The 24,402-nt window shown below is 50.2% G+C and overlaps 1 protein-coding gene and 1 pseudogene across 1 annotated transcript; one reads left to right on the top strand and one right to left on the bottom strand.

Moving 5' to 3' along the window:
- Positions 1 to 4,755: 4,755 nt before the first annotated feature.
- LOC141937092 (olfactory receptor 14A16-like) lies at positions 4,756 to 5,688 on the top strand. Its single transcript, XM_074854496.1, has one exon. The coding sequence runs from the start codon at positions 4,756 to 4,758 to the stop codon at positions 5,686 to 5,688; it is 933 nt and encodes a 310-aa protein (XP_074710597.1).
- Positions 5,689 to 22,833: 17,145 nt separating this feature from the next.
- On the bottom strand, positions 22,834 to 23,792 carry LOC141937062 (olfactory receptor 14A16-like; annotated as a pseudogene).
- Between the last annotated feature and the right edge of the window lie 610 nt (positions 23,793 to 24,402).

Raw genomic sequence — 24,402 nt, 5'->3', positions numbered from 1 at the left:
CTGCTGTGTTGTATTTCCAGCAGACGTCTGGGAAGTTGAAGTCTCCCACAAGAACAAGGACAAGCGATCGTGAGATTTCTCCTAAATGCCTACAGAATATTTCATCCACCTCTCTGTCCTGGGTGGGTGGCCTATAGTAGACTCCTACTACAACATCTGCCCTGTTGGCCTTCCCCCTGATTCTAACACAAAGACACTCTACCCTGTCTTCACTACACTTGTGCTCAAAGCAATCATAACAGTCCCTAACATACAGCGCCACCCCACCACCTCTCCTTCCTTGTCTGTCCCTCCTAAAGAGCTTGTAGCCATCAACAGGCACACTCCAGTCATGGGAGACATCCCACCATGTTTCTGTAATAGCCACAACATCATAATTTTCCTGTTTCATCACGGCTTCAAGCTCCTCCTGTTTGTTACCCGTGCTATTTCTAATATAAATAGACAAATATTTGCTACCCAGTTTTCTGGGCCTCTTACATGAATGAGATATTTGTTTTGAAATGTTATAGCATGACCACCAACCCCAAAAAGCAGTTGAGTTACCCAAGCTAACAGCCAATCTGCTCACAGATATTACGGTCACATCTGCACCAGTATCTAAAATGCCTGTCAGTTCAACAGATTCTTCTGCTTTAGTAAGGGTACATTTTATCAGAGGTCAACCTTGTGTCACTGTCTGAGCCAAAAATATTTGAGGAGTACCTGCTGATCCAAATCCTGAGTCACCCCAGCTTCTCGGCATACTATTAGGGGGAGCAGTAAGATAAACAAGCTGAGCAATTTTTACGCTTTTGTTACTGAAAACGGGGGTACAGGCGTCCAGGCCATAATTCTGATTTCCCCTTCATAATTGGCATCTATGACCTCTGGCAAAACGAACAACACCTGTAAGGTTGTAGATGATCTTCTGACAGTATCCCCCTCAGGGACATGGTACAAAGGGGAACTCTCCATGCAGAGTATGCACCTAAAATCAAGACAACAATTAACACAGAATTACTGCCTCCTGCTAGAGGAGATATTTCACCCATGACACTTAAAACACTGAGCACGAACAAACAGACAGCACTGATGACCCAGCGGGCGGGCACTAGGGTGCTCTGTACTAAGGAATGTTCCCTCATCCTGCACTACCCCCCCCCCCCCCAAGGTACAGAGTCTGCCCTGCGCTTCGTTCCTCTCCGGCCACTTCCCTTGCGGGATAATGGAACTGCGGGTCAGAGAACTCTGCATTCCGCAGCTGCAGCTGGGCTGCCTCTCACACACGCAAAACAATCACACAACCACACAAAGGGGCCCCTTACACTTATTACTCACACAACATAAAATGACAAATCCTACAAACATTAAAACACCATTAAGAATATATAAAGCCATTGCTGATTGATTATATGGTGTTGACAGACAAAGGGCACTGCGTCACAGTGTCAGCACCTTCTGTAAAAACTGCTGCTTTTGGTGAAGCGGGGCGGGGGGGGGGGGGTGGGGGGGGCAGGCCGAGAGCGCGGTGCCGGGCTCAGCCGCAGGGGTCGCTCAATGGCAGGGGGGGCTCGGGGAGGCCCCGGGCTGCCGCCACCAACTCTGCACTTGCAGATTTTTTTCATAGTGGAAAACATGAGAAAGCAATAATGCCACAAATCGCAACTGAGGAAGTCCAGACTGGACACAAGCAGAATAAGTATTAACTCCAAGGGCAGTTCTGTGTTGCAGTGCATCACCCAGAAGGAGTCTGAGTCGGCCCAAATCTTTTAGAAGATTTCAAAAACAAAAAAAACCCAAGGATTCAAAGATAGCCATTGAGGACAGCAAGATATCAGTAAAGGAAGGAAGATGTTCAGGTGAGAGCAAGGTGAGACAGCTGGGTGGGTGAGTACAGCCTGCAGGGAAAGAGGCACAGGTAATGCAACACCATAGGGCAGCCTTTGGTGGAGTGTTGTTGGTAAGACAGAGAGTTGTGAAAAGCTGAAAGCCCCCAACCAAGTCAGCCTCTTCCTGACTTTGGCCATGGTTGGTGTTTCTGCCACTGATGCCTATGAGGAGGCACAGTCCCTTGCAGCACTGGGGCCTCTTTGCTAATCAGGAGCCTGGCAGGTGCACATCTCCAACACCCACTGCCCCAGGAAGAGCCCTGAGCAGGGCTGGGGGTCACAGCCTGGCCCTTTGGTTAATGGGGTCAGGGCTTGGCCCTTTGGATTCATGAAACACATGCAGGTTTCCTCAGCATCAGAGCCACCTTTCCTTTGCTTTTCCCTACCTGCCATCACTGCCTCCACATTTCTGCTCTACCTGAAGCCTGGGGAGGCTTTGTCACAGAGTGCCTCAGTGGGACCCATTAAAGCCACAAGAAACTTTGGAGTTTGAATCTAACTTTGAGTTCCTCAGAGGTTTCTTCAGCAGTTTCTCAGTGTCTGCATTTGATGTACTCACCACCAAATCCACCTGAGGGGTCATTAAAATGCCTTGGGCTGGTCCTCTGCTGTGGAGCTGGGCTGGGCTTCTCGGATGGAGGGAGCTCAGGGCAAGTGGGCAGCGCTGCAGAGAGACAGCTGTGCCCAGGAGCAGCTCCTCTGCAAAGCGCAGCAGGGCTGAGGGCACTGCCTGCAGTCACCGAGGGCAGAGGAGCCGGGTACAGAGAGGGGAAAGGCAGATGGGAGTGGGAGGATGCTGAGAGCTCCGTGGAGGAGAAATCTTCCCAGCCCTTGACACAGTAAGTCTCTGGGTGCAGGGCAATGCAGCTGCAGTTGGTGGAGGGATCTGGTGAAGCCGGCACAGCCGCCAGGAATCTCCCTCCTGTCTAGAGGAGGAGGACATGCTCCAGAGCAGGGCTTCCCTGCTGCACTGTCAGAGGGACAGGCCATGGCGGTTGCCTTCTCCCGGGGACGGCTGCAGGGGTGTGCAGCCGCGGGTGCAGCCAGGGGTGCCCAGGGCTGCCCTTCATAGCAGGGTCCCTACAGCCCAGGGGCTGTGTGCTGGGGCAGGACTCTGCCGCTGGCCAGGGTCAGCACTCAGCCTGCCCAGGGATCTGCCCATGATGCTGTGGGGAGAAGCTGTGGGGGGAAGGAGAGACCCCCCGGTAGGTCAGGGTCCTTCTGCTGTGGAGAGGATGCTGCTTGGGTCAGGGCTGCTCACAGCTCCAGATCACCCCCAGGACACTGGCAGAGGCAACATATCAAGAAGCACATGAAGGCAGGGGTTACCTGGAAGGAAAGGTGCTTTCTGAAGTCTGTGCTTTCAGATTCCTGCTGTGGTTGTGGGGTATCGTAATGCAGCTGTCAGATTTGGACAACACAAGGACAGTCCTACAGCATTACCCTGACAGAGAAGTAGGTACTTCAGGAATGTGATAAAGTTCCTTCAAGCATTTATTTGCCTACAAAAAGCTCAGTCATTTTGTCAGTTTTCCTGACCTGCTCCTTAGACTTGTCCACACGGAGATGCCTCTGTGCAGAGCCCTGCTGCCAGGAGGGGTGTGCAGGGCAGAGCTGAGCACACAGCCGGTGGAATGAGGGCTGTGAGCACTGACAGGGAGGAGATAAGGGGAAAGAGAAATAGCTTCAGGCAGGGACAGTTCCAGGCACCAGAGGCATTGGCAAGAAGTGAGAGAAACAGGCTGACAGCACCAGCTGGGCAGGGGTGGTATTGGGACACAGTCTCATTAGCCCTTCAGTGAAGGTGCTTTTTACCTAACAAGCCCCCCTGGTCTCCTCCCACACCAGCAGAACTTCTGACCTCCAGGCCCCAGGGTCCAGGGCAGGAGATACCTCCTCTGTAGCCAGAGCTGCGGCAGAGGAGACTCTCCTGAGTGCCTATCTGTCCCTCCCTGGCCTTGCCTCCCTTGGCAGAAGCATTGGGGCATTACTCCTTGGTTCTCCACCTGCCCCTGCTGCTGCTTCTCCTTTTTTCAGGCTCTCTGGGGATGGGGCTTTCAGCTGCAGCTCAGCAACTGGCCCTGCAGGTCCTGCCATGCAGATGTGTCCATGGCAGCAAGGTGCCCAAGCCCCCTTCTAGCCTGTGGGGCTTTGGACAATGCTGCCCATGGGTCAGGATTAAAGCTGAGTTTTTTTGCCATACACCCGCTCTTCAATAATCACAAAGCTCAGAGATCTTTACTGGGAAGGGGAGTATGTATTCCTCTGCTCTCAGCAGCATCAACTTTCCTGTCAAGGGAACAGCTGGGTGTGACCCTCCTCCAGATTCCAGAGGTGCAAGCCCAGGGCAGCTGAGAGCAAGTCTGATGGACAGCCTGGCTCTCCTCACTCTGCACAAAGGCTCTGCCAGTTTGCACCCCGGGACTCTCCGTGGAGCACTTGTAGCGTAGCAGAATTTTCCAGGCTGTCTGCCTTCAGAACACACTCCTCAGGTAGGACAGGGCAACAGGAGCAAAAGCAAGAAGAGCAAAGCCCCACAGCTCTGCTCTGCAGCCGGGGGCACTGGGAGGGACAAGGCTGAAATCTCTTGGATTTCAGGATTGGAGTTAAGCAGTGATCACTGCGGGTTCCTCTCTGCCTGTTGGGGCACAGCAGGACTGAGTCCTGCAGACCCCACAGCAGAATCCCTTGCTCCCCACTGCCCCCTCAGCCAGCAAACACCAGAGCTCCAGTGCAGGAGCTGCATGAAGGTCTTTCTGGAAGGACAGAGGCTGGGGGTTTGGGCTGGGTTGTCAGAAATGGAGCAAATTTTGCACAGTAAAGTCTGTCCTAACCCTGAACTGCCTATTGCTCCTTGGACAGGACCCATGCCCAGAGGAAGCAAATGTCCAACAGCAGCTCCATCACTGAGTTCCTCCTCCTGGCATTCGCAGACAGACGGGAGCTGCAGCTCTTGCACTTCTGGCTCTTCCTGGGCATCTACCTGGCTGCCCTCCTGGGCAACGTCCTCATCATCACCGCCATTGCCTGTGACCACCACCTGCACACCCCCATGTACTTCTTCCTCCTCAACCTCTCCGTCCTCGACCTGGGCTCCATCTCTACCACTCTCCCCAAAGCTATGGCCAATTCCTTCTGGGACACCAGGGACATCTCCTACTATGGATGTGCTGCACAAGTCTTTTTCTTTCTATTCTTTATCTCAGCAGAGTATTTCCTTCTCACCATCATGTCCTACGACCGCTATGTTGCCATCTGCAAACCCCTGCATTACGGGACCCTCCTGGGCAGCAGAGCTTGTGTCCATATGGCAGCAGGTGCCTGGGGCACTGGGTTTCTCTATGCTGTGCTGCACTCAGCCAACACATTTTCTCTGCCTCTCTGCCAAGGCAATGTTGTGGACCAGTTCTTCTGTGAAATCCCCCAGATCCTCAAGCTCTCCTGCTCACACTCCTACCTCAGGGAAGTTGGGCTTCTTCTTGTTAGTGCCTTTTTAGGTTTTGGATGTTTTGTTTTCATTGTGGTATCCTATGTGCAGATCTTCAGGGCTGTGCTGAGGATCCCCTCTGAGCAGGGACAGCACAAAATCTTTTCCACGTGTCTCCCTCACCTGTCCGTGGTCTCCCTCTTTATTAGCACGTCCATGTTTGCCCACCTGAAGCCCCTGTCCATCTCCTCCCCGTTCCTGGACCTGTTGGTGTCATTTCTGTATTCGGTGGTGCCTCCAGCAGTGAACCCTCTCATCTACAGCCTGAGGAACCAGGAGATCAAGGATGCCCTGAGGAGGTTATATGAATACACTTTTTTGCAGCATTAATAAGGTGTCCACCACGCTCATATAACTCCCAGGAATTCAGTAAAATCCTATCTGTTTTTCTACTGTTTCCTTACATTGTAGCTGTCTGTATTTGTTTGTTAAACGTAATATTATTTATAATTATGTATTATTCATTGTAGGGAGTGGCACTCGGAAGATCTCGCGATGTACGGAAGGAATAGCTGTAGCCCTCCCTTGTTACGAGGTAAGGTGATGGATAGGCTTGTAATGTTAAGGGCACACCCACGAAGGAGGTACTTGGTGAACATATATATGTAAGATACGCAGTTTAATAAACGGACATTTTGTATCCACCACATTGGTGTTTATACTGATTTCCCCGAGAAAGTTTTAACCTCCTGCAGTATTAGCCTCTGCGATCTGAGCGCCACTAACATGTGGGTTGGCAGGTTTAAAGAGGCAGAGCTAACTGCGACAAATGGTGACCGCGACGTGATTTATGACGTGATTTGAGGAGAAGCGAGCTGTGGCAGTCAGCGGTGCACGGCAGGAGGTGAAGGAGCTCCACGCAGGACGGGAGACTCCGCGGCGCGCCATGGATGCCACAGTTAAGGCACTGAAAAGATGGGGTAAACAAGATAAGACTACTATGAAGTTGGGGACATTAAAAACGATGCTACAAAGATTGATAAGGCTCAGCGTTTTAGCAGAGCCGATAGACTGTATGAAGCCAGAGCTCTGGCCACAAATAGAGGTGGAGTTAGCAGAACAAGTGAAATTAGGAAAGCCAGAGCATTTAATGGCTTGGGGGGAGATGCAGGGGGTGGAAACTGAGGTGCATAGGGGAGAACTAGCAGAAAAATGGAAGGTGGACATGGAGCGTTGGGGGGCGGAGATGTGGGAGGCATTGGCCTGTCAGCCTTGCACAACCTGTGAGAAAGTGCTAGGCTTTGATGAAAAACAGGCCTTGGAAGAAAGATAAGAGGCTGCTGAGCTATGCCAAGGTGGCAGGGAAAAACAACGTACAGCTGCAACACTAAACTGTGGAAAAGTACTGAACTGCGAGAAGATGCTACCGCGAGAACAGCGCGTGATCAAGAGGGTGATTGCCTGCAAGTGCGGAGTTGGCGGCGACGGCCCCGGGCCTTCCCGAGCGCTCCCCCCGCCGTGGAGCGACCGCTTGCAGCCGAGCCTGGCACCGCGCTCTCGGCCCGCGCCCCCCCTCCCCAACGCCAGAAGCGGCAGTTTTTACGGAAGGTGCTGACACTGGAATGCAGCGTCTCTTGTCTGCCAAGACCACATAATCAATAAGCAATGGCTTTATATATTCTTAATGGTGTTTTGATGTTTGTAGTATTTGTCATTTTATGTTGTGTGGGTAATAAGTGTGAGGGGCCTCTTTGTGTGGTTGTGTGACTGTTCTGCGTGCATGAGACGCAGCCAGCTGCAGCTGCGGAGTGCGGAGTTCTCTGACAGAGCACCTTAGTGCCCGCCTGCTGGGTCACTGGTGCTGCCTGTTTGTTCGGGCTGAGTGTTTTAAGTGTCATAGGTGAAATATTTCCTCTAGCGGGAGGCAGTAATTCTGTGTTAATTGTTGTCTTGAATTGTTGTAATATTTCAAAGCAAAGATCTCATTCATGTAAGGGGCCCAGTAAACTGTGTAGCAACTATTTGTCCATTTGTATTAGAAACCCCTATTACATTATGGGGTCGTGACTGTATGGCTCAATGGGGAACTCAAATTGGATCAAATTTGTCTTAATCGCCACTGCAGCACAGCCCACCCCTAAACCCACCACCATTCTGGAAAACAGAATCACCTGTGTGGGTGAGTCAGTGGCCTTTGCCAATGGAAAAGTTGTGAGGATATGGGTACGTTACAGCCAGGAATGCCTTCCCCAACAATGATTCCCTGAAACTGGCATCTTGTAATAATTGATCTAAAGGATTGGTATTTAACATTCCCTTGCATCCAGATGATGCATCTAAATTTACCTTTTTTTTTGTTTTCAGTATTAATGTTAGTGAACCTGCAACACGATATCACTTGGTTGTTTTACCATAAGGCATAAAGAATACTCCCACAATGAAGGTCTCCTAGACTGTTATATATCATTATATGGATGACATCCTTATAGCAGCAGAAACACAGGAGATCATGGAAAAGCTCTCTCTTTACCCAAAGACTCAGTATCTCAAATGGGGTGACAAATAGCACCTGAAAAGGTACAGCGATCATCACCATGGCAGTACCTGGGGTGGAGAATTTGTGAACAGACCATTGTCCCGCAACAGGTTGAACTTAAAACTGATGTTAAGACTTTAAATGATTTACAGAAACTGTTACGACCCATAAATTGGATACAGCTGTTGTTGGGCCTAACTAATGATGATCTGCATAGCTTGCTTTAAGTTTTGCAAAGAGACCCTTCACTGACATCACCCAGAGTACTTACAGAGAAAGCAAAAAAAAAAACTAATGCCATCTCAGAAACACGGTAAGCACGGTTTTCACATGCAGTTTTTCAACCAAAATGCCAGGGCAATACAAAACCAGTTTTTTTTTTTTATCAAGGCCTCAGCCTAAAGACATCATTGCGACTTGCCCTGAATGCCAGAAGGACTCTCTCTCTTCAACAGTTAGTAGTGTCAACCCTCGGGGACTCACTCCTCACAATTATGGCAATCTGAAGTCTCTCCCTTTGCTGCATTTGGATCGATAAACAGGTGCCGTCAATATTGCCCCACTTCTCATCACAGATACCAGATCAACAAGAAGTGCAGGGCAAGGTTCAAGTCCTGGAAAGTGTTAACTGGGAAGGACCATATCCTTTAATAACCTGGGGAAGAGGTTATGTTGTGTCTCCACAGGTCACGGTCCCCGGTGGTTACCGGCAAGGTGGGTGCGACCATACCTGAGGCGTGAGAGGCAGCTTTTGGTGGAGACTCAGGAGCCAGCTGTGGGTGCTGTGGATGCCCCTGTGCCGACAGTTTGCGGTCTCTTCGACTGATCATTTAAGCAGAATGTATGGGTAATGCTTGCAACTGCTATAGGACAAAATACACTATCTCTGTCCTTGATTACACTACCGTTGCCACTCTTTTAAGAGAAAATGCTAACAGTAATTGCAACTCCTTAATGAAATATATAGGCTTACTAGTCACTAGTGAAAGATGTAGCTTAGACAAAATGTAGTTATTAATAAGGATGAAATGCTATAAGAATGTGTGTATTCAACTTCCTTGTTTAGCAATATTAAGAATGAAGAACTCAAGTGTTTAACCTTATTAGAAACTCCCTTGGTTTTCCCCCTTGAGTGGTGGCCAGGCTCTGGGTGGAACCCAACAGGAGGATGAGATCAGATGTTTCCGCTCAAAGGAAATTGCCAGTTATTTTGGCCTGTTGATTTTTAGAGGCTGGATCTGCTTACAGCGACTTTGGATGCCTCACCTACGGATGGACGCATCTCGTGGGATTTCCGGTTTGCGAGGAAGGGCACTCTAAATTCTCGCTGCGCGCAGGGTTCCCCAGCAATTGCGGATCTGAATGTTAGTACCCCATTAAGTAAGTGTGCTATTCTGTATTTTCCTTACTGTTTATTTTTGTGGTATTTAGTCATATCCCTTAATTATGGGTAGTGAAATTAGCCTACTCTTTTAACTAGTAACTGTAACTGCTGTATTGTTTCTAGCCTTCTGTGGAACTATTTTGAGTATGCTGTGTTTTTTCAAGTTTGCTTAACCCTTAATTGATAAAGTCTTGAAATAAGTCTTGCAGGTGCAGCTGCAAAACAAAGAAAAGGCCCACTGTGGGAGGCAGGTGTCAATCCACGGGGTCTCTCTTCCAATCAGATATGGCAAAATGATGTAACAGTATGTGAATTGTTAAAACCAAATAAGTATCTCATAGTAACCATTGACACCTTTAGCTCTACAATATTAGCCACAATGGCTCGTAAGCAAACAGCCAGACACGTTATTGTTCATTGGGAGGGCGTTATCGCCTTGTTAGGGAAGCCACAAGAGATCAAAACAGATAATGGCCCTTGTTTTGTTGCTGGACCCACAAAAGAATGGTGTGCATTGTGGGACATCAAATTAGTACACGGCCTTCCTTACAACAGTCAAGGACAAGCGGTAGTGGAACATGCACATCGCACTCTAAAAGCAAAGCTCCAACAGCTTGGGGAGGGGGAAGGTCATAGAGGGACAATACCCATAGACCGCCAACAGGCTCTTTTGTCACGCGCTTTGTATACCTTAAATCATTTTGTTCAAGGCGATGAGTCTACACCTCCCCTGTGGAAACACTTTATGCCAGCCCAGGTGACGAAAACCTATCCTTTGGTCCAGATCAGTGAACCAGGCGCGATAGCTTGGGAGTCGGGGTGGTCACTGAGAGTGTTTGGACGTGGGTACGCAGCAGTGGAAAAGGACGGCCTAATCAAATGGATACCCGCACGGTGTGTAAAACCTGATCTAACATAAGATGGAGTTTTGTGTTACAGTGTTGGTGGTGGATCACCCTCCTTGGTTGCGAGTCGCCGACTCACGCAGGATATTGGAGAGAGCGGGCATGAGCACATCACCGCAAAGACGTCTGTTTTCCTCTGGATACAGGGGCAGAATCTTGCTATGTTTTCATCACAGCCACCTTTGTAAAACCAGAATGGTTTGGGTGGCTTGACAACGTGTGGTCTTAGATTACTAGTTAGCTTAGTTGGGATTGGCTCATTTGGGGAATTATTAGAATATGTAGTGTGCTTCTTGCTCTTTGAATTGCCTTTACATGTATTAGTGCCGTAGTTCGTAGATTGTTTAAGAAGGTTAATGTTTTGTTTTTAGACCGACATATGTGTCTTGTTCATCACCGCTTGGAACAGCGCACTAATGACAATCAACCAAGAATAACGATGTTATAAAGCATGGGGAGGGGGAAGTGTAGGGAGTGGCGCTCGGAAGATCTCGCGATGTACGGAAGGAATAGCTGTAGCCCTCCTTGTTACGAGGTAAGGTGATGGATAGGCTTGTAACGCTAAGGGCACACCCACGAAGGAGGTGCTTGGTGAACATATATATGTAAGATACGCAGTTTAATAAACGGACATTTTGTATCCACCACATTGGTGTTTATACTGATTTCCCCGAGAAAGTTTTAACCTCCTGCAGTATTAGCCTCTGCGATCTGAGCGCCACTGACACATGGATTGGCAGGTTTAATGAGGCAGAGCTAATCACGACACTGCAGTATTAGTCTCTGCAACCTGAGCGCCACTGACATGTGGGTTGGCAGGTTTAATGAGGCAGAGCTAACTGCGACAATTCATATAACTTCTTATGTTTAGAACCATTTTTTTTTTCTGATTAGCCTAATGTACAGAAGGAATCAGGCTCTTTGCATAGCTAAAGAAGCCAAAACTTAATCATTTGCCTTTAATCCCATGTCTTAGATCTGCTCTGGGACTGGGGCCAGTCCCAGCAGGCAGAAGGGATTCAAGAGCTGAGGGCCCAGCCTCCTGTGACTGCAGACAGGAGCAGGCCATGTGAACCATGGTGTCAGAACTGGCCTCCATACCAGGATAACCATCACCAAAGGGGCTCCTCTGGGCAGGGCCCCAAGGGTGGACACCTCTTCCAAAGCTGTTGTTGGGAATACACTCAAGGAGCTGCTCCCTCAAAAGGACTTTGGTCTTCGGAGTTTCTTTATGTATTCAGGGGGACAAGCTCAGAGTCCCAGGGACCAAGGGCTGGATAGAGACCTCCCTCCTTGGTTGCACATGTCCATGCAGACAGCAACTGGTCTTTGATTTATCTGCCTGTTGCTGTCCTACCTGCAGTGGAGCTGATGGAAGATGCCATCCTGGAGAGGAATTGGGAGCTGCCAGGAGAGCTGAGGGGATCTCCAGGGACAGTATGTGATTCTGGGTGGGCAGTGTGTGGTGCCTCATAAACTGAGTGACTATCCAAGGTGGAGTGTCCTGGATTACGAGGGAAACTTGAGGACACCATGGGCTAACGAGGGCCCTGCTATGCCAGGACAGGCTGTGAGGAGCCAGCAGGTAAACATGACCAGTGCAGAGTCACTCTGTGTCCCCAGGGCACCAGAGTCCCCTTACTCTTACAAAGCAGCACTGTCAGCTTGGGGCCCTGCAGGGAGCACTGGGAGGGAGACAGGAACAGCTCGGCAGACCAGCACACACATGGTCATATGGGGAAAGTATCTCTGGGGAGCAGGGATGTTGCTGGAGAAGAGCAAGGGAGCGTTTCTGTACCTGCAGGGATGAATCCATGAAAAAGAGTAAACTCTTTCTGCAGGCACCAGGTCAGAGTCAGCTGCTCTGTCACCTGGCCAGGACTCTTGTGCTGGCCTGGGCACAAGTGTTGACACTGAGGGCTCACAGTCAGTCTGTTATGCCTGGATCCAGGAACTCCTGGGCCTAAGACCAGGAGTCCTGCAGTTTCAATGACCTCCATTTCCTCATGCTAGTGTGAGTCTTCATCCTTGGGGTTGATGAGGAGTCTGAGACCACTCTCTGCCCCCCAGCAGCTGCCGTGCCCTTCAGAGGGCCTGGGGCTGTGGGGTGAGTGCCCAGAGCGCTGCAGTACCCTGCAGCGCAGACTGGGTTTCTCTGGGGGGCTAAGCTGGTGAGTGGGCAAGGGAGATGGGAAGAGCTGGGGATGTGCTGGGCTGGGCTGGAAAGTGCCTGGGAGAGGACACCATCAATGTTAGCTGAGCTGTGTGACCATGCAGGGAGAGGACACGCTGCAGTGGGTGTGTGGTGCAGACGCAGATATCATGGAAGGCAGCCGAACCATTCAGGTGCAGGAGAGAGGAGGCCATTCTGTGCCCTTGGTGGCATAGGCGTAATGACAAGGTGCGCCAGGGCCTTCATCACCTCACCAGCCCCTCCCATCAGCCATTTCCAGCACTGCCCACTCACCTCAGTTATGGTTGGTTTAGCTCTGCACTCATCTCTTTCCTCCTGCTGGTCTCAGTGCCTGTGTCAGGGGAAGAGCCAGCCCTGCCCAGGGCTCTCTTCTTGCCCAGACCTTGGTAGACCCCAGACCAGGGCTGCCTGGGAACCCTTGTGTGGGACACAGCTGAGGCTTGTCTAGGCCCAGGCTCTGTGGGGGCTGTAAAAGCAGGACAGCTGGTGGGGATGGATGCTGAGGTCTGCAATGGGGGCTCTGGTGGGAGATGTTTCCCCATCTCAAACACACCCTGTCCTGGGCAGTGTCTGATGAGGGGGCTGTAGGGGCATGAGTTGGGCAGTGGGGCTGCACTGGTGCAGGGATGGGTCACAGGTGGGGGCCACAACACAATGATCAGGAGGTGGAAGCAAGGACAGGCTATGAAGGAGGAATTTAGACATATGACCTGAGCTGAGGGCATGTGTTTAGGAAAGCCAAAGCTCCCCTGGAGCTGAGGGGGCCTGCAGGCAACATCAAGGGCAAAATGAACATTTTCAGTCACTGCATTTGCAGTAAAAGTCTGAACAAGGCCCATGCGAGTTGCTGCTGAATGGGGAGGGGATTTCACAGCAACAGAGACAGATGGGGATGAGTGACTCAATGGTGCCTTTGCTTTAGTCTTTCCTGAAAAGGTCTCCCAGGCCTCTGCTCAGTGAAAGAGCTCCTACTGACAGGCTTCTTCAGGCTGCAGAAGGCATGGCTGAGAGGCACCGCACATCCAGGTGGGCCTCCCCTTTTTCACCATGAGTCTAGCCAAGCATTGGAACAAGCACTGGTTCCCCTGAGAGATTGTGAAGTCCTCCATCCTTGCAGGTTTTCAAGATCCAGATGGACCTAAGAAGCCAAGTCTCACCATGCACCTGAGTCTGCTTTGACTGCAAGGGGAGCCTGGGAGGCAGTACCTCAGACAGCCCTACATTACCCCTGCAGCTCACTGCATTCAGCTTTAACACCCCAAAGGACATGGTCTGGACCCTGAGGCTCCTACTTGTAGGTTCTCGGAATCAGGGAAGCTGAATGCAACCTGTGACTTAAATACACTCCTGGCATTTGTAGACAGCAAGGAGTTTCTCCTTCTGGTGCATTCCCATGCCATGTGAACTCCACCTGGGATTTGTCTCTTCTTGTATTAGACAACCGCTCTTTGGGTGTCTGTCCACTCTTGCTGGTACAGTCTCCTCCTGCAGTTGACAGCGGGTCTTCAACCTCCTCCACTGTAATTCATCCTCACAAAAATTTAAAGCACTTGGTTCCTTCATTGTCTTGGCCTCCAGGCACCTGCTCAGCCCTCACACAGCTTGGGTATTGGCTCACTCCTGGGCACTTCTTTCCAGGTGAGCCCCCTCAAAGTTGCAGTCCCAGCTGTGGTTCTGAGGGGAGATGCTGCTTGGTGTCAGGTCTTCTCCAGAGCAGACAGGGCTGAGCAGGGTGTCCATGATTGTGACCTGCCCTCCTGCCTGCTGCAGCTGGTCGGGGGGCTGGAACAGAGGTGCCCTCAGAGCCAGTACCCAGACAGGGACCTTTCCCCTGCCTCACGCCTCCTTTTTTGGACACAGGCAGGTGATGACTGACTAAGACTGCGCTCTGATACTCATGAACAAGGCAGAACTGGATGAGGATGTGAATGCTGAGGGCAGCTGTGGCTGCAGTGACCATGGCAGAGGAAAAAGACAAACAGCAGAATGACAGCCTTGACCTGCAGCACAGCACATTTCACACAGTTCAGCATCTGCTTGACAGGATCCTGGATATCCATGGACCCCTCTTAGATCTTCAGGGACAACAACATCAAAGCCCAGCAACACCTCAGTCTGATGTTCTGGGAGTTGAGCAGGGCCTAGCTGGAGGCTGGTGTGGATGGACAGGGATCTTCTAGTTGAAGCGTTCACACACCAGAAGGCATTGCACAGGGGTGGAAGAGGGAACAGTTTGTCCAGGAGGGAGATACAGACATGGCCTTGGGGTACAGGTGTGGAGGCAGGAAAACCCAAGTTCATCTGAAGATGAAACCTGGAAAAGGCTGAGGAACTCATTGTTTTCCCATCCTCTTCTGGTAAGATCTGCCTCCAGACCTCCCTGGTCCTTGAGTCTCCAACAAACATCTGTGCAGGCAGGGCTGCACCTATGGCAGAGGAAGGTGTGTCTGGGGTGCACTTGCACCACTTGGCCACACACAGGACTACGGGACCAGAGGGGATGTCCCCAGGGGTGCTGGGAGAGCTGGCTGAGTTCATTACAAGGCTGCTCCTGGTCACCTTTGAAATGTCATGGCATACAGGGCGGGAAATGACAGATATTGCACCCATTTTGAAGCAGGGCAACAAGGAGCATCCATGGAACTACAGGCTAGTCAGTCACATCTCAATACCCAGGGAGGTGATGGAGAAAATTCATTTGAGTAATTCCTTTGCCCACATCCATCAGCTGTTCCTCTCTGAGATGCCCTGGGGTAGCTGAAGTACCCACAGGGTGCTTGGAAGGGTGACCCAGGACCTATGGGAAACCTTCTGGAGAATTCCCTGGTCACCATGAAAAGAATCTCCAGACACCTCAGTGAAGACAACTCCTTTGTCTCCATTGACTAGGAAGGGAATTCTAGACATCTTGATTTGACATAGACATATGCGGGGAGGTGTCTGATGTTGGGGGAGACCAGTGTTCTCCCTTTCTTCACCTAAAAAATGAGTCACTCTTCATTTACCCTGGAGGCAATAAAAAGGGAGTGTTCATGGATGATCCATAGACCCTTTGAGTAGACACTGTAACACAGATGTATTGAGACAAGGGCAAATCTCTCCAACCAAACCCAGGGTGTTTCACTGCAGGTGGTCACGCAGCTTCCCTGTATCAGGTGAGAGAGCCTGCCACCTTAGTGGTGATTTTCTTTGTGCAAGGGGTGAGGACTGTCAACGATGCTGCTGGATGGGGAGGGGTTTTACTGTGCTGGGATCTCTGTAAGACATAGAAATATCTTTGTTTTATGCTGCAGGCCTGAGTATGATAGAAATGTTTAGAAAATATCAATAAAAAAGAAACAAAGAAGAAAGGAAAGACAAAAAGCAGAAAAAATATTTGAATACAATATTCAGCTTTTTAAAATTCTCTGTGCTCATTTCCTCCTCGTTTAGCTTTGCTTTGTTTTGATATACCAGTCTTTGGAGGAGTTCATGATCATTTTATTAATTACGATTTTGAAAGACAAAAATATTTCCAGAACTGTGGTAGGATGTAGCTATAGGGAAACATATGCCCTAAGTCACAGGGAAAGAGACGCCTGGTGGCAGTGCAGGTGTCCTGGGCCCCTCTGCCTGGCCTCTACAGCAGCTCCCGAGGGGCTCTGTTCTCCTGCAGGAGACCTCCTGGCCTGTGTGACAGTGGCCAGTCCCAGGGAAATACGTCAGATACACCGGGGTGTCTGCAAGGGGCACTCAATGTCCATGGCCAGACAGCTGAGCTCTGCCTGGAAAGGGCAAGAACTGCCTGAGACTTTTAAAAAACACCTGAGCACCTTCTCCTCAGCTGAGATGACTGAAAATTTTGAATAAAGTGATGATGTTTTTCCACCATGAACAAATGGGAATTTCTCGGAAGTGTATTAACTGAAACTGAAGCTCTGAGCTTCAGGGAGTTAGAAGCCTGCCCTTGTCTCTCAGCAGTCTAATTCTCTCTTCAGGCACCTCCTTCATTGTGTTCATGTTTCTCCTTTCCCATCGATCTGTCTGAAACATTGCTAGTGAGGTTCTTCCCTGGGGATGGTGAACCTCAGTGGAGGCAGCTTCCCCTCAGCACACAGTTGAACACTGGGGGTTGTTGTTTGTTAAACTTTCCCATGTTTTCCTTCTGTTTATTTGCAGTGAAGAGAAATTCTGTTGTCCCTGTGTGCAGCCAGGTCTGTGAGGGAAGGCAGTGGGAGCTGGTGCAGAGGAGCTGTAACCTCCAGCTGCAGCTGGGGTGGAGAAGTCTGATGTCAGGAGAAGTGCTGCAAGTCCCAGGGGGCTGATGGGAGAAATTCCCAGGCTGGGGAGTTGTCACGGTCGACTTGGTGGACTCGTGATGGTTCGTTTGCTACGATCTCAAATTAAGGCGACCAACACCAAAGGTGATTGTATCAATTAAACAGTGCAACTTTACTGTGTTGCCCGTGAAGCGGTACACGATAGTTAGAGATGGGTGAAAGAAAGGAGAAAAGTAAAGTTAAGTTTAGAGAGAGGAGAAAGAGAGGTTATAGATACCACCGCTGATCTCAAGATGTCCTAACAATCCGGAGTCCAGCTAATGCTGCGATGTCGATGGTCGTGATCCTTGGTGGGGAAGCTTCCAATTTTTGTTGCCAAGAAATCATCTTTTATGCTTAGTAACACACCTTGCTCCACCTCTGCCTCAGTGGTCTCCGCCCTTCTCAGAATTCAATTATCATATCTCTGCCCTTCTTGAGCGAGGCTATCACGCATGCGCAGGGGGGAGTGTCCGAGGCATGGTCAGTCTTAGAGGCGAGTAACCTTCAAGCAGGAGGTGTGTTTTGGTATTATAATGAAGCAAAGTTCGTCTAAAGTTCATGATTTCTTCATCGATGTTATGGCAAAAGTTGCGATCCATCTTTTTTGACAGTGGCTATGCAATTAACTCTAACAGCTCCGGCTAGGCCCAGGTTCTGAACAGTAGCACAGCACTCTTTGTACTGCACAGCTCAGGCACCGAAGAACAGCACAACACTGCCTGCACCACACGGGTCAGTGTTCAGGAGAACAGCACAGCACTGGTTGTGCCACACAGTTCTGCATTCAGGAGCCTTTGCACCACATTCCACTCGGGATCTGCAACTGTGTTCCAAACAGGCCGTTGTCGGGTACCTCACTGTCCATGTCCCGATGACAATGTTGATACAATGCTGATCTTCTGACTGACTCTTACAACTGGGATGAGTAATTTTGCAGTGAACATCTTGTCCCCAAATTGCTGGGGCCAGCTGCTGGCCAATCAGGATCCTGTAATAAGAGTGGCCTCAAAATCAACATCACACTTTCTGGTGCCTTTCCCCATCTCTCCCCATCCACTTTATCTCTGCTGGACCCCACGTTCAACAGCCAAACCCAGCCCCTTCACTGGCCTTTCCCTTTCCCCTGCCCCACGGGTTGGCAGAGCCAGGGTGGGACGTGTCGCGTTCTGGCTTTGCAGTGCTCATGCAGAATTATTGCAACAAAGTCAGTGCTGAGATCAGACTCAGTGCTGTGGAGCAGACCCCAGCAAGAAATAGCACTATTCAACAGTAGATCTGCAGGGGTGGCAATCATGTTGGTTTTGCAAGGGGCACTTCTGTCCATTTACTCAAAGGATCTGCTACTACCAAGATGTACTTGGTGTTTTGAGCTGTTACTGGCAGAGGTCCCACGAAATCAATTGGCAGTTGTCCCTGGGGGCCTCCACTCTGTTGTTGCTGGGCTGGGGCTTTTACTCCAGTGTAATCTGCACTGGTCACGGCACAAGACAGACAGCTCCTACCCCAGAGATCTTCTTCGTGTTAGGGCCGCACTCATTGTCCTTCACTCTGCTTAGGGTGTTTGCCTCAGCTCATGGATGAGCTTGATGAGATTCTCCTTGAATATTCTGAGGCACAATCCAATGCTTATTGCCTTCTGCATCTACAGCATAAGAAATATTCCCTTCCCTTACATTGCAGATTGACGTGATGGGTCTTTTCACATGACTCCCTTGAATTTCCCTGGTTGGAAGGTGACCTTTTCCCAACTTGGGTCAAGTTGATGGGATCTGTCACAGGCACTTGACGTTGCTTGGTCTGCAGTTATTCAGCCTGAGTTTACCCAGATCACCCAAGAGTATTCATGGATGCTCTTGTGCCTGCTAATAACAGGGCCAAGATTCTCGGGTTCCCAATGGCCACTTCAGCTTTGGGTCATCCCTAAGATACTGCACAGACATGTGCACTAAAAAGAAACAGCTCTGTGCATAATTTTTATTAATTTTTCAGTTCTTGAAGGTAGTGATATTTCCAGAGTGTATCTTAAAATGGAAGATTTACATATTAAATTATTTTTTAAATTTTGTATTTTCCATTTTCTCCATTTCTCATCTAACAGATCAAGAAATATCTACATTCTCCAATTTATACTGACCTCACGGGTGCCCTGATGGAGTCTGAAAAGTCATGCAGGAAAAGCAAGCTCAGTGAGGTCACACACTCTGTAGCCAACCTTCGTCACTATGTCCCCACCACTGAGGTGCCTCTTTTCAGCCCCCTGGGCTTTTTCAGATCCAGTCTTTCTGTGTGTAGCTGAAGGTTGCAGCTCTTTTTCCCCCAGTTACCTCCTTTTCCGTTTGGGCAACGGGCTGCACACACACTCATAGGAAGTTGTTTCTTAATTGCCAACAAAGAACAACAAAAGAAACCATAGTTCAACAGAAAAAAAAAAAAAAGGAAAAGTCTTTTCCACCTCCCCTTTCCACAGTGGGTGACTGTATGGGGTGTATGTGACAAGAGGTTGGTAGCTGGAGGGGCAGCAAGGGTGGATCTGTGGGACAAGGCCAGGGATTGCCCTGTGCCAGACAGATCTGTTTCCAGCTCCACAGTGGTCTCAGTGCAGGACAGATAAGCCCATCAGCAAAACTAGTAATTTCTCTGTGAAAACATATTCTGGAAAAGGCAGAAAACACTGGACCAGTTGAGCTGGAGGGAACAAACATATTATGAAATGATGGAGGGAACACCACAGTTGGACAAAGAGGAGGAGGTGTTCCATGGTGGAGCAGATCTTCCCTGCAGCCCATGGAGGATTAGTGCCAGAGCAGAGAAAAACTGTTATGTACTGGTTATGACCACCAATCCCAAATGCCCCTTCACTGCTCAGGATGGGGGAGAGGAGCCTGGAGTGAAGGAGGGAAGCTGAGCCTGGGACAGAGAAGAGAAAGGGTGTTGTTTTAATGTTTGTATTTTTCCCCCATTACCTGAATTCATAATTAAATATCTGTTTTAACTGACAATAAATTGAACTACTTTCCACCAAGACAAATCGTGCCCACAGTGAGAACTGGGAAGTGATCTCACTGTCCTTGTCCCCTCCACACAGGAGCTTTCTCATTCCTATTTTTCCTATTTTCTCCCCCATTCCACTGGGGTGGGAGAGGGAGTGAGCGAGCAGCTGGGTGGCAGTTTGGTGACTAGCCATGGTTAACACACCACAGCAATAAGATGCATCAGCTGGTGGATGAGGGCAGAGCAGGGAAGGTGTTTAACCTCTGTATTAACAATTCTTTTCACGCTGCATCCCGTCACATTCTGATAGGCGTGAGTGAGGTGGACTGGAAACAGGGTGAATGGCCGGATCCAGAAGGCCATGGCCAAGAGCACAAAGTCCCCTTGGGAGCAGGGCACCAGTGGTGAACCCCAGGGGCCAATACTGAGTCCAGTCCTGTTTAACAGGTGGGTTTGCAGATGGGAATGGGAAGGGATGGGATGCAGATGGGAAGCTCGAGGGAGCTCGTGACTTCAGGGTGTGACTCTCTGTGAGTGAATATGGACAGAGTCTGGGGCAGGGGGTGCTTTAGGGGTTCTTGGGATCTCTGCTTGACAAAAAATGTGTTTTCCTTTGGTCTAAAGCCATCTCCACTGTGGAAAGCGGCCTTCAGAGGAGGTAAGGTGGACTTAATATACAGCAGAGGAGTGTATTTTATTTTTTATTGAACCATGCCTTCTGTTGATTTAGCTTTTTTGCAATTAAACGTTCTCTGTGTCCATATGCAGGTCATTTTCTAAGCACAGCAGGTGGGAGTTCGTGTCAAAGGGCTGAAAGATGCAGCTACAGCCTGTCGTGGAGAAAGCTCAGTTTCTAACAAAGGTGCTAGAAGTCTCAGGTGGCTGATAAGAGAAATGTGGAGTTGGAGGTAGGGACAAAGATTGCCCACGGAGTGTCCCACATAGAGGGTCTTGGCTTCCTGACATGTTCAGCCTCTATCAGGAAATGCTCAGGATCAATATCCATTGGAGTTTGCTGATGTCACTTAATGTGTGAGCAGAAAAACAAGGAGTAGTTTAAAAAGAAGAAATTGATTCTTATTGACATGTAGGACTGAAAGCTTTTCACTTTGACTGCACGCCTGAAACCTCTCAAATTAACCACTTCAGAAGTGAGGAATTAAGTTCTTCCCAGAGACTTGGCTTGTCAGGGGGATTTGCGTGTTAATGAGCCCTCTGGTGCCAAGTTCCTGAACTGCAGGTCCAGAAAAGGGATTGAAGTGGCTTCTGGAGAAGGGAAAGTCAGCAGCAAACCTCGAAGTTTCTGAGGGTGTTAGTGATCCCCAGTGAGGGCTATCACTGAAGAGACCAGGGAGGGAATGAGGAGACAAGGTTCCTGTCCCTGGGGGCTGGGGAAGCAGGAATTCAGAGGCACTGCTTACGGGTTGAAAATCAAATATTCAGGGAACTGTGAAAGGCCTTGATGGGTTTCATTAACAGGATGGTCAAGCCCTGATGCCCATTCCCTGGGTACGGGGATCCTTTCTCTCCTGGGATGCTCAGGGCTCTTCCTGGGGTCAGTGAGATGCAGGGGGGTGTGATGCTGATGCAGGACAGTGGTAGGACTCCCCCCAGGCTCTGTGAAGGATAGGGGAGGAGGTAACAGAGTACTGTGGCTGTAGGAACTGGTGTGCTCTCAGGGTCCTCAATGGAGGAGACAGCAGCCATGGCCAGAAGACAAGGATTTCAGCTCTGTTGCGGGGTCCCAGCTTCAACCACGGGGCCATCCTCACCACAGGCTGTCCCACACTTTCCTATGCTTGTGCCTGTTTCTTTGCAGATTTTAACCACCACCCCTGCTTCCCCACCTCACTCTGACCTTATGCTCTGACCTCAGACCTCCCAATATGTACTGTTGACTCTCTGTCCTCACTATTTCTTCAAACATAGAACTAACTTTCTGAGGTCTGCCAAAGGCTGTGAGATCCCCATAACCTATGCAGCTTCTTCTAAAGCCCTGTCAATTCCCAGTTATCTCCAAAGATGTCCCAACCCCCAGCTTCACTTGAATCTTATATTTAGCCCCATGTCCCAGAATTGAACTGCACATTCTCCTTCCACTGCCTCAAAATCAAAACTCAACGTATTTCACCTCTGTGTGATGCACTCCCATCCCCCATTACTCCCCATCTTCTTCCTGCCTTTTACACACACACTGCCATACACCCCCCTCTCTCTCCCTGAACTCCAATGTGTTCCACAAACCCATCTGCTTCCCCTGCAGCAATGGGACCTCAGCCCCGGAGGTTTGTGCGTCTTCCAGGCTCCTGGATGTTTCCTGAAGTCCATCCAAGTGTGGGGAGTGAAGGAAGAAATGAGAGGTGTCTCATGTCCCCATCAGCCCGAGGGCTGATAGCCAGCCATAGCATGAGGAGATGGAGGCCAGTGTCTCCTTGCATCCCCTGCTCCTGTCTCCAAGGCATCCTTATTGTCCACTCTCAGCAAGCCCCTCTGTGCCAGGCCCTCTCTCTGGAAAAGACTCCTGTCCCCCAGAGGCTCCTCAGGCTTCTTCAGCTACCCCAGAAATAGAGAAACTTTCCCCGAGCTGGTGCATTCAGAAATAGGTTTCTCTTGGTCATTTATGTCCTGCCTGAAGCACTGAGTTTCTTTTTTGCTCTTCTCCGGGGATATCCCTGCCCCCAGAGACCTTTCACCACTGAAATGGTTCCATGCTGATGTGGTCTACCCCTCCTACACCTCCCCATGCTTTCCACAGGGCCCTGAGCTGGTGATGCTGCTCTGCAGAGTGAGTGGGCTGTGGTGCCTGAAAGCCATGGGGTGACAGTCCCAGGCAAATCCCTGTGATTATTCATCATCTCTGGGGGAACTGGGCACCCACGGGGGAAGGCTCAGCTGAGGCCGATTCCCTAATACATTGCCCCATGCCCTCCTCCCATGGAGAACCCAAGCACAGCAGCTCGGCCTTGTGGGGGTAATTTCTTCAGCCTGACCTCAGCTTTGGAAGAAGAGCCCAACCTCCAGACATTGAGGAAATCCCCGTTTATTACAGAGATGCCACATGGGAGGCCAGCTGTACCATCGTGCCGGACACATGAGCACAGACCTCTGGGTCAGACAGGCTGGTTCATTCCCCTGGGGAAGTGGAGTGGGTGCAGACATGGACAAACATGGTCATCACAGAAGAAATGACCAAAGCGTGGGAGGTTCCCAAGATGGATGTGAAATCACTTCTGAAGAGACATGGGCAGGTTAATGGTGCTGAGAAACCGCGATTGAATCAGATTCTTCAATGTCCCTTTAAACTCCTGGTTCCTCATGCTGTAGATGAGGGGGTTCATTGCTGGAGGCACCACTGCATACAGAAATGACACCACCATGTCCAGGGATGGGGACGAGATTGAGGAGGGCTTCGGGTGGGCAAATGTGCCAGTGCTGATAAAGAGAGAGACCACAGCCAGGTGGGGGATGCATGTTGAAAAGGCTTTGTGCCGTCCCTGCTCAGAGGGGATCCTCAGCACGGCCCTGAAGATCTGCACATAGGACAGCACAATGAAAACAAAACACCCAAAAGCTAAAGAGGCACTAACCGTGAGAAGACCAACTTCCCTGAGGTAGGAGTCTAAGCAGGAGAGCTTGAGGATGTGGGGGATTTCACAGAAGAACTGGTCCACAGCAGTGCCATAGCACAGTGGCACTGAAAATGTGTTGGCTGTGTTCAGGAGAGAAATGAGAAATCCACTGCCCCAGGCAGCTGCTGCCATGTGGACACAAGCTCTGCTGCCCAGGAGGGTCCCATAGTGCAGGGGTTTGCAGATGGCAACGTAGCGGTCATAGGACATGATGGTGAGGAGATAAAGCTCTGCCGATATCAAGAAAAGAAAAAAACGACCTGGGCTGCACACCCTTGGTAGGAGATGTCCCTGTTGTCCCAGAGGGAATTGGCCATAGCTTTGGGGAGAGTGGTGGAGATGGAGCCCAGGTCGAGGAGGGAGAGGTTGAGGAGGAAAAAGTACATGGGGTTGTGCAGGTGGTGGTCACAGGCGATGGCGGTGATGATGAGGGCGTTGCCCAGGAGGGCAGCCAGGTAGATGCCCAGGAAGAGCCAGAAGTGCAAAAGCTGCAGCTCCCGTCTGTCTGAAAATGCCAGGAGGAGAAATTCAGTGATGGAGCTGCTGTTGGACATTTGCTTCTTGTGGGCATGGGGCCTCTACATGGAAGAAAAGTTAATGAATGGTTAAGATTGACTTCTTTGGGTAAAATTTGCTGCATTTCTCAAGGTACCCTGACCCCTCAGATGCTCTGTCCTTCCAGAAAGACCTTCATGCAGCTCCTGCACTGGAGCTCTGGTGTTTGCTGGCTGAGGGGGCAGTGGGGAGCAAGGGATTCTGCTGTGGGCTCTGCAGGAGTCAGTCCTGCTGTGCCCCAATAGGCAGAGAGGAACCCGCAGTGATCGCTGGTTAACTCCACTCCTGAAATCCAAGAGATTTCAGCCTTGTCCCTCCCAGTGTCCCCAGCTGCAGAGCAGAGCTGTGGGGCTTTGCTCTTCTTGCTTTTGCTCCTGTTGCCCTGTCCTACCTGAGGAGTGCGTTCTGAAGGCAGACAGCCTGGACATTTCTGCTGTGCTACAAGTGCTCCATGGAGAGTCCCGGGGTGCAAACTGGCAGAGCCTTAGTGCAGAGTGAGGAGAGCCAGACTGTCCATCAGACTTTCTCTCAGCTACTCTGGGCTTGCAACTCTGGAGGAGGGTCACAGCCAGCTGTTCCCTTGACAGGAAATTGGATGCTACTGAGAGC

This window comes from Strix uralensis, chromosome 37 (genome assembly GCF_047716275.1).
Source record: "Strix uralensis isolate ZFMK-TIS-50842 chromosome 37, bStrUra1, whole genome shotgun sequence".
NCBI lineage: Eukaryota > Metazoa > Chordata > Aves > Strigiformes > Strigidae > Strix > Strix uralensis.
This window is presented reverse-complemented; position numbering and strand designations above follow the sequence as displayed.

Excerpts from the sequence above, each read along its gene's own strand:
- LOC141937092 (XM_074854496.1), top strand. The coding sequence starts at position 4,756 with ATGTCCAACAGCAGCTCCATCACTGAGTTCCTCCTCCTGGCATTCGCA.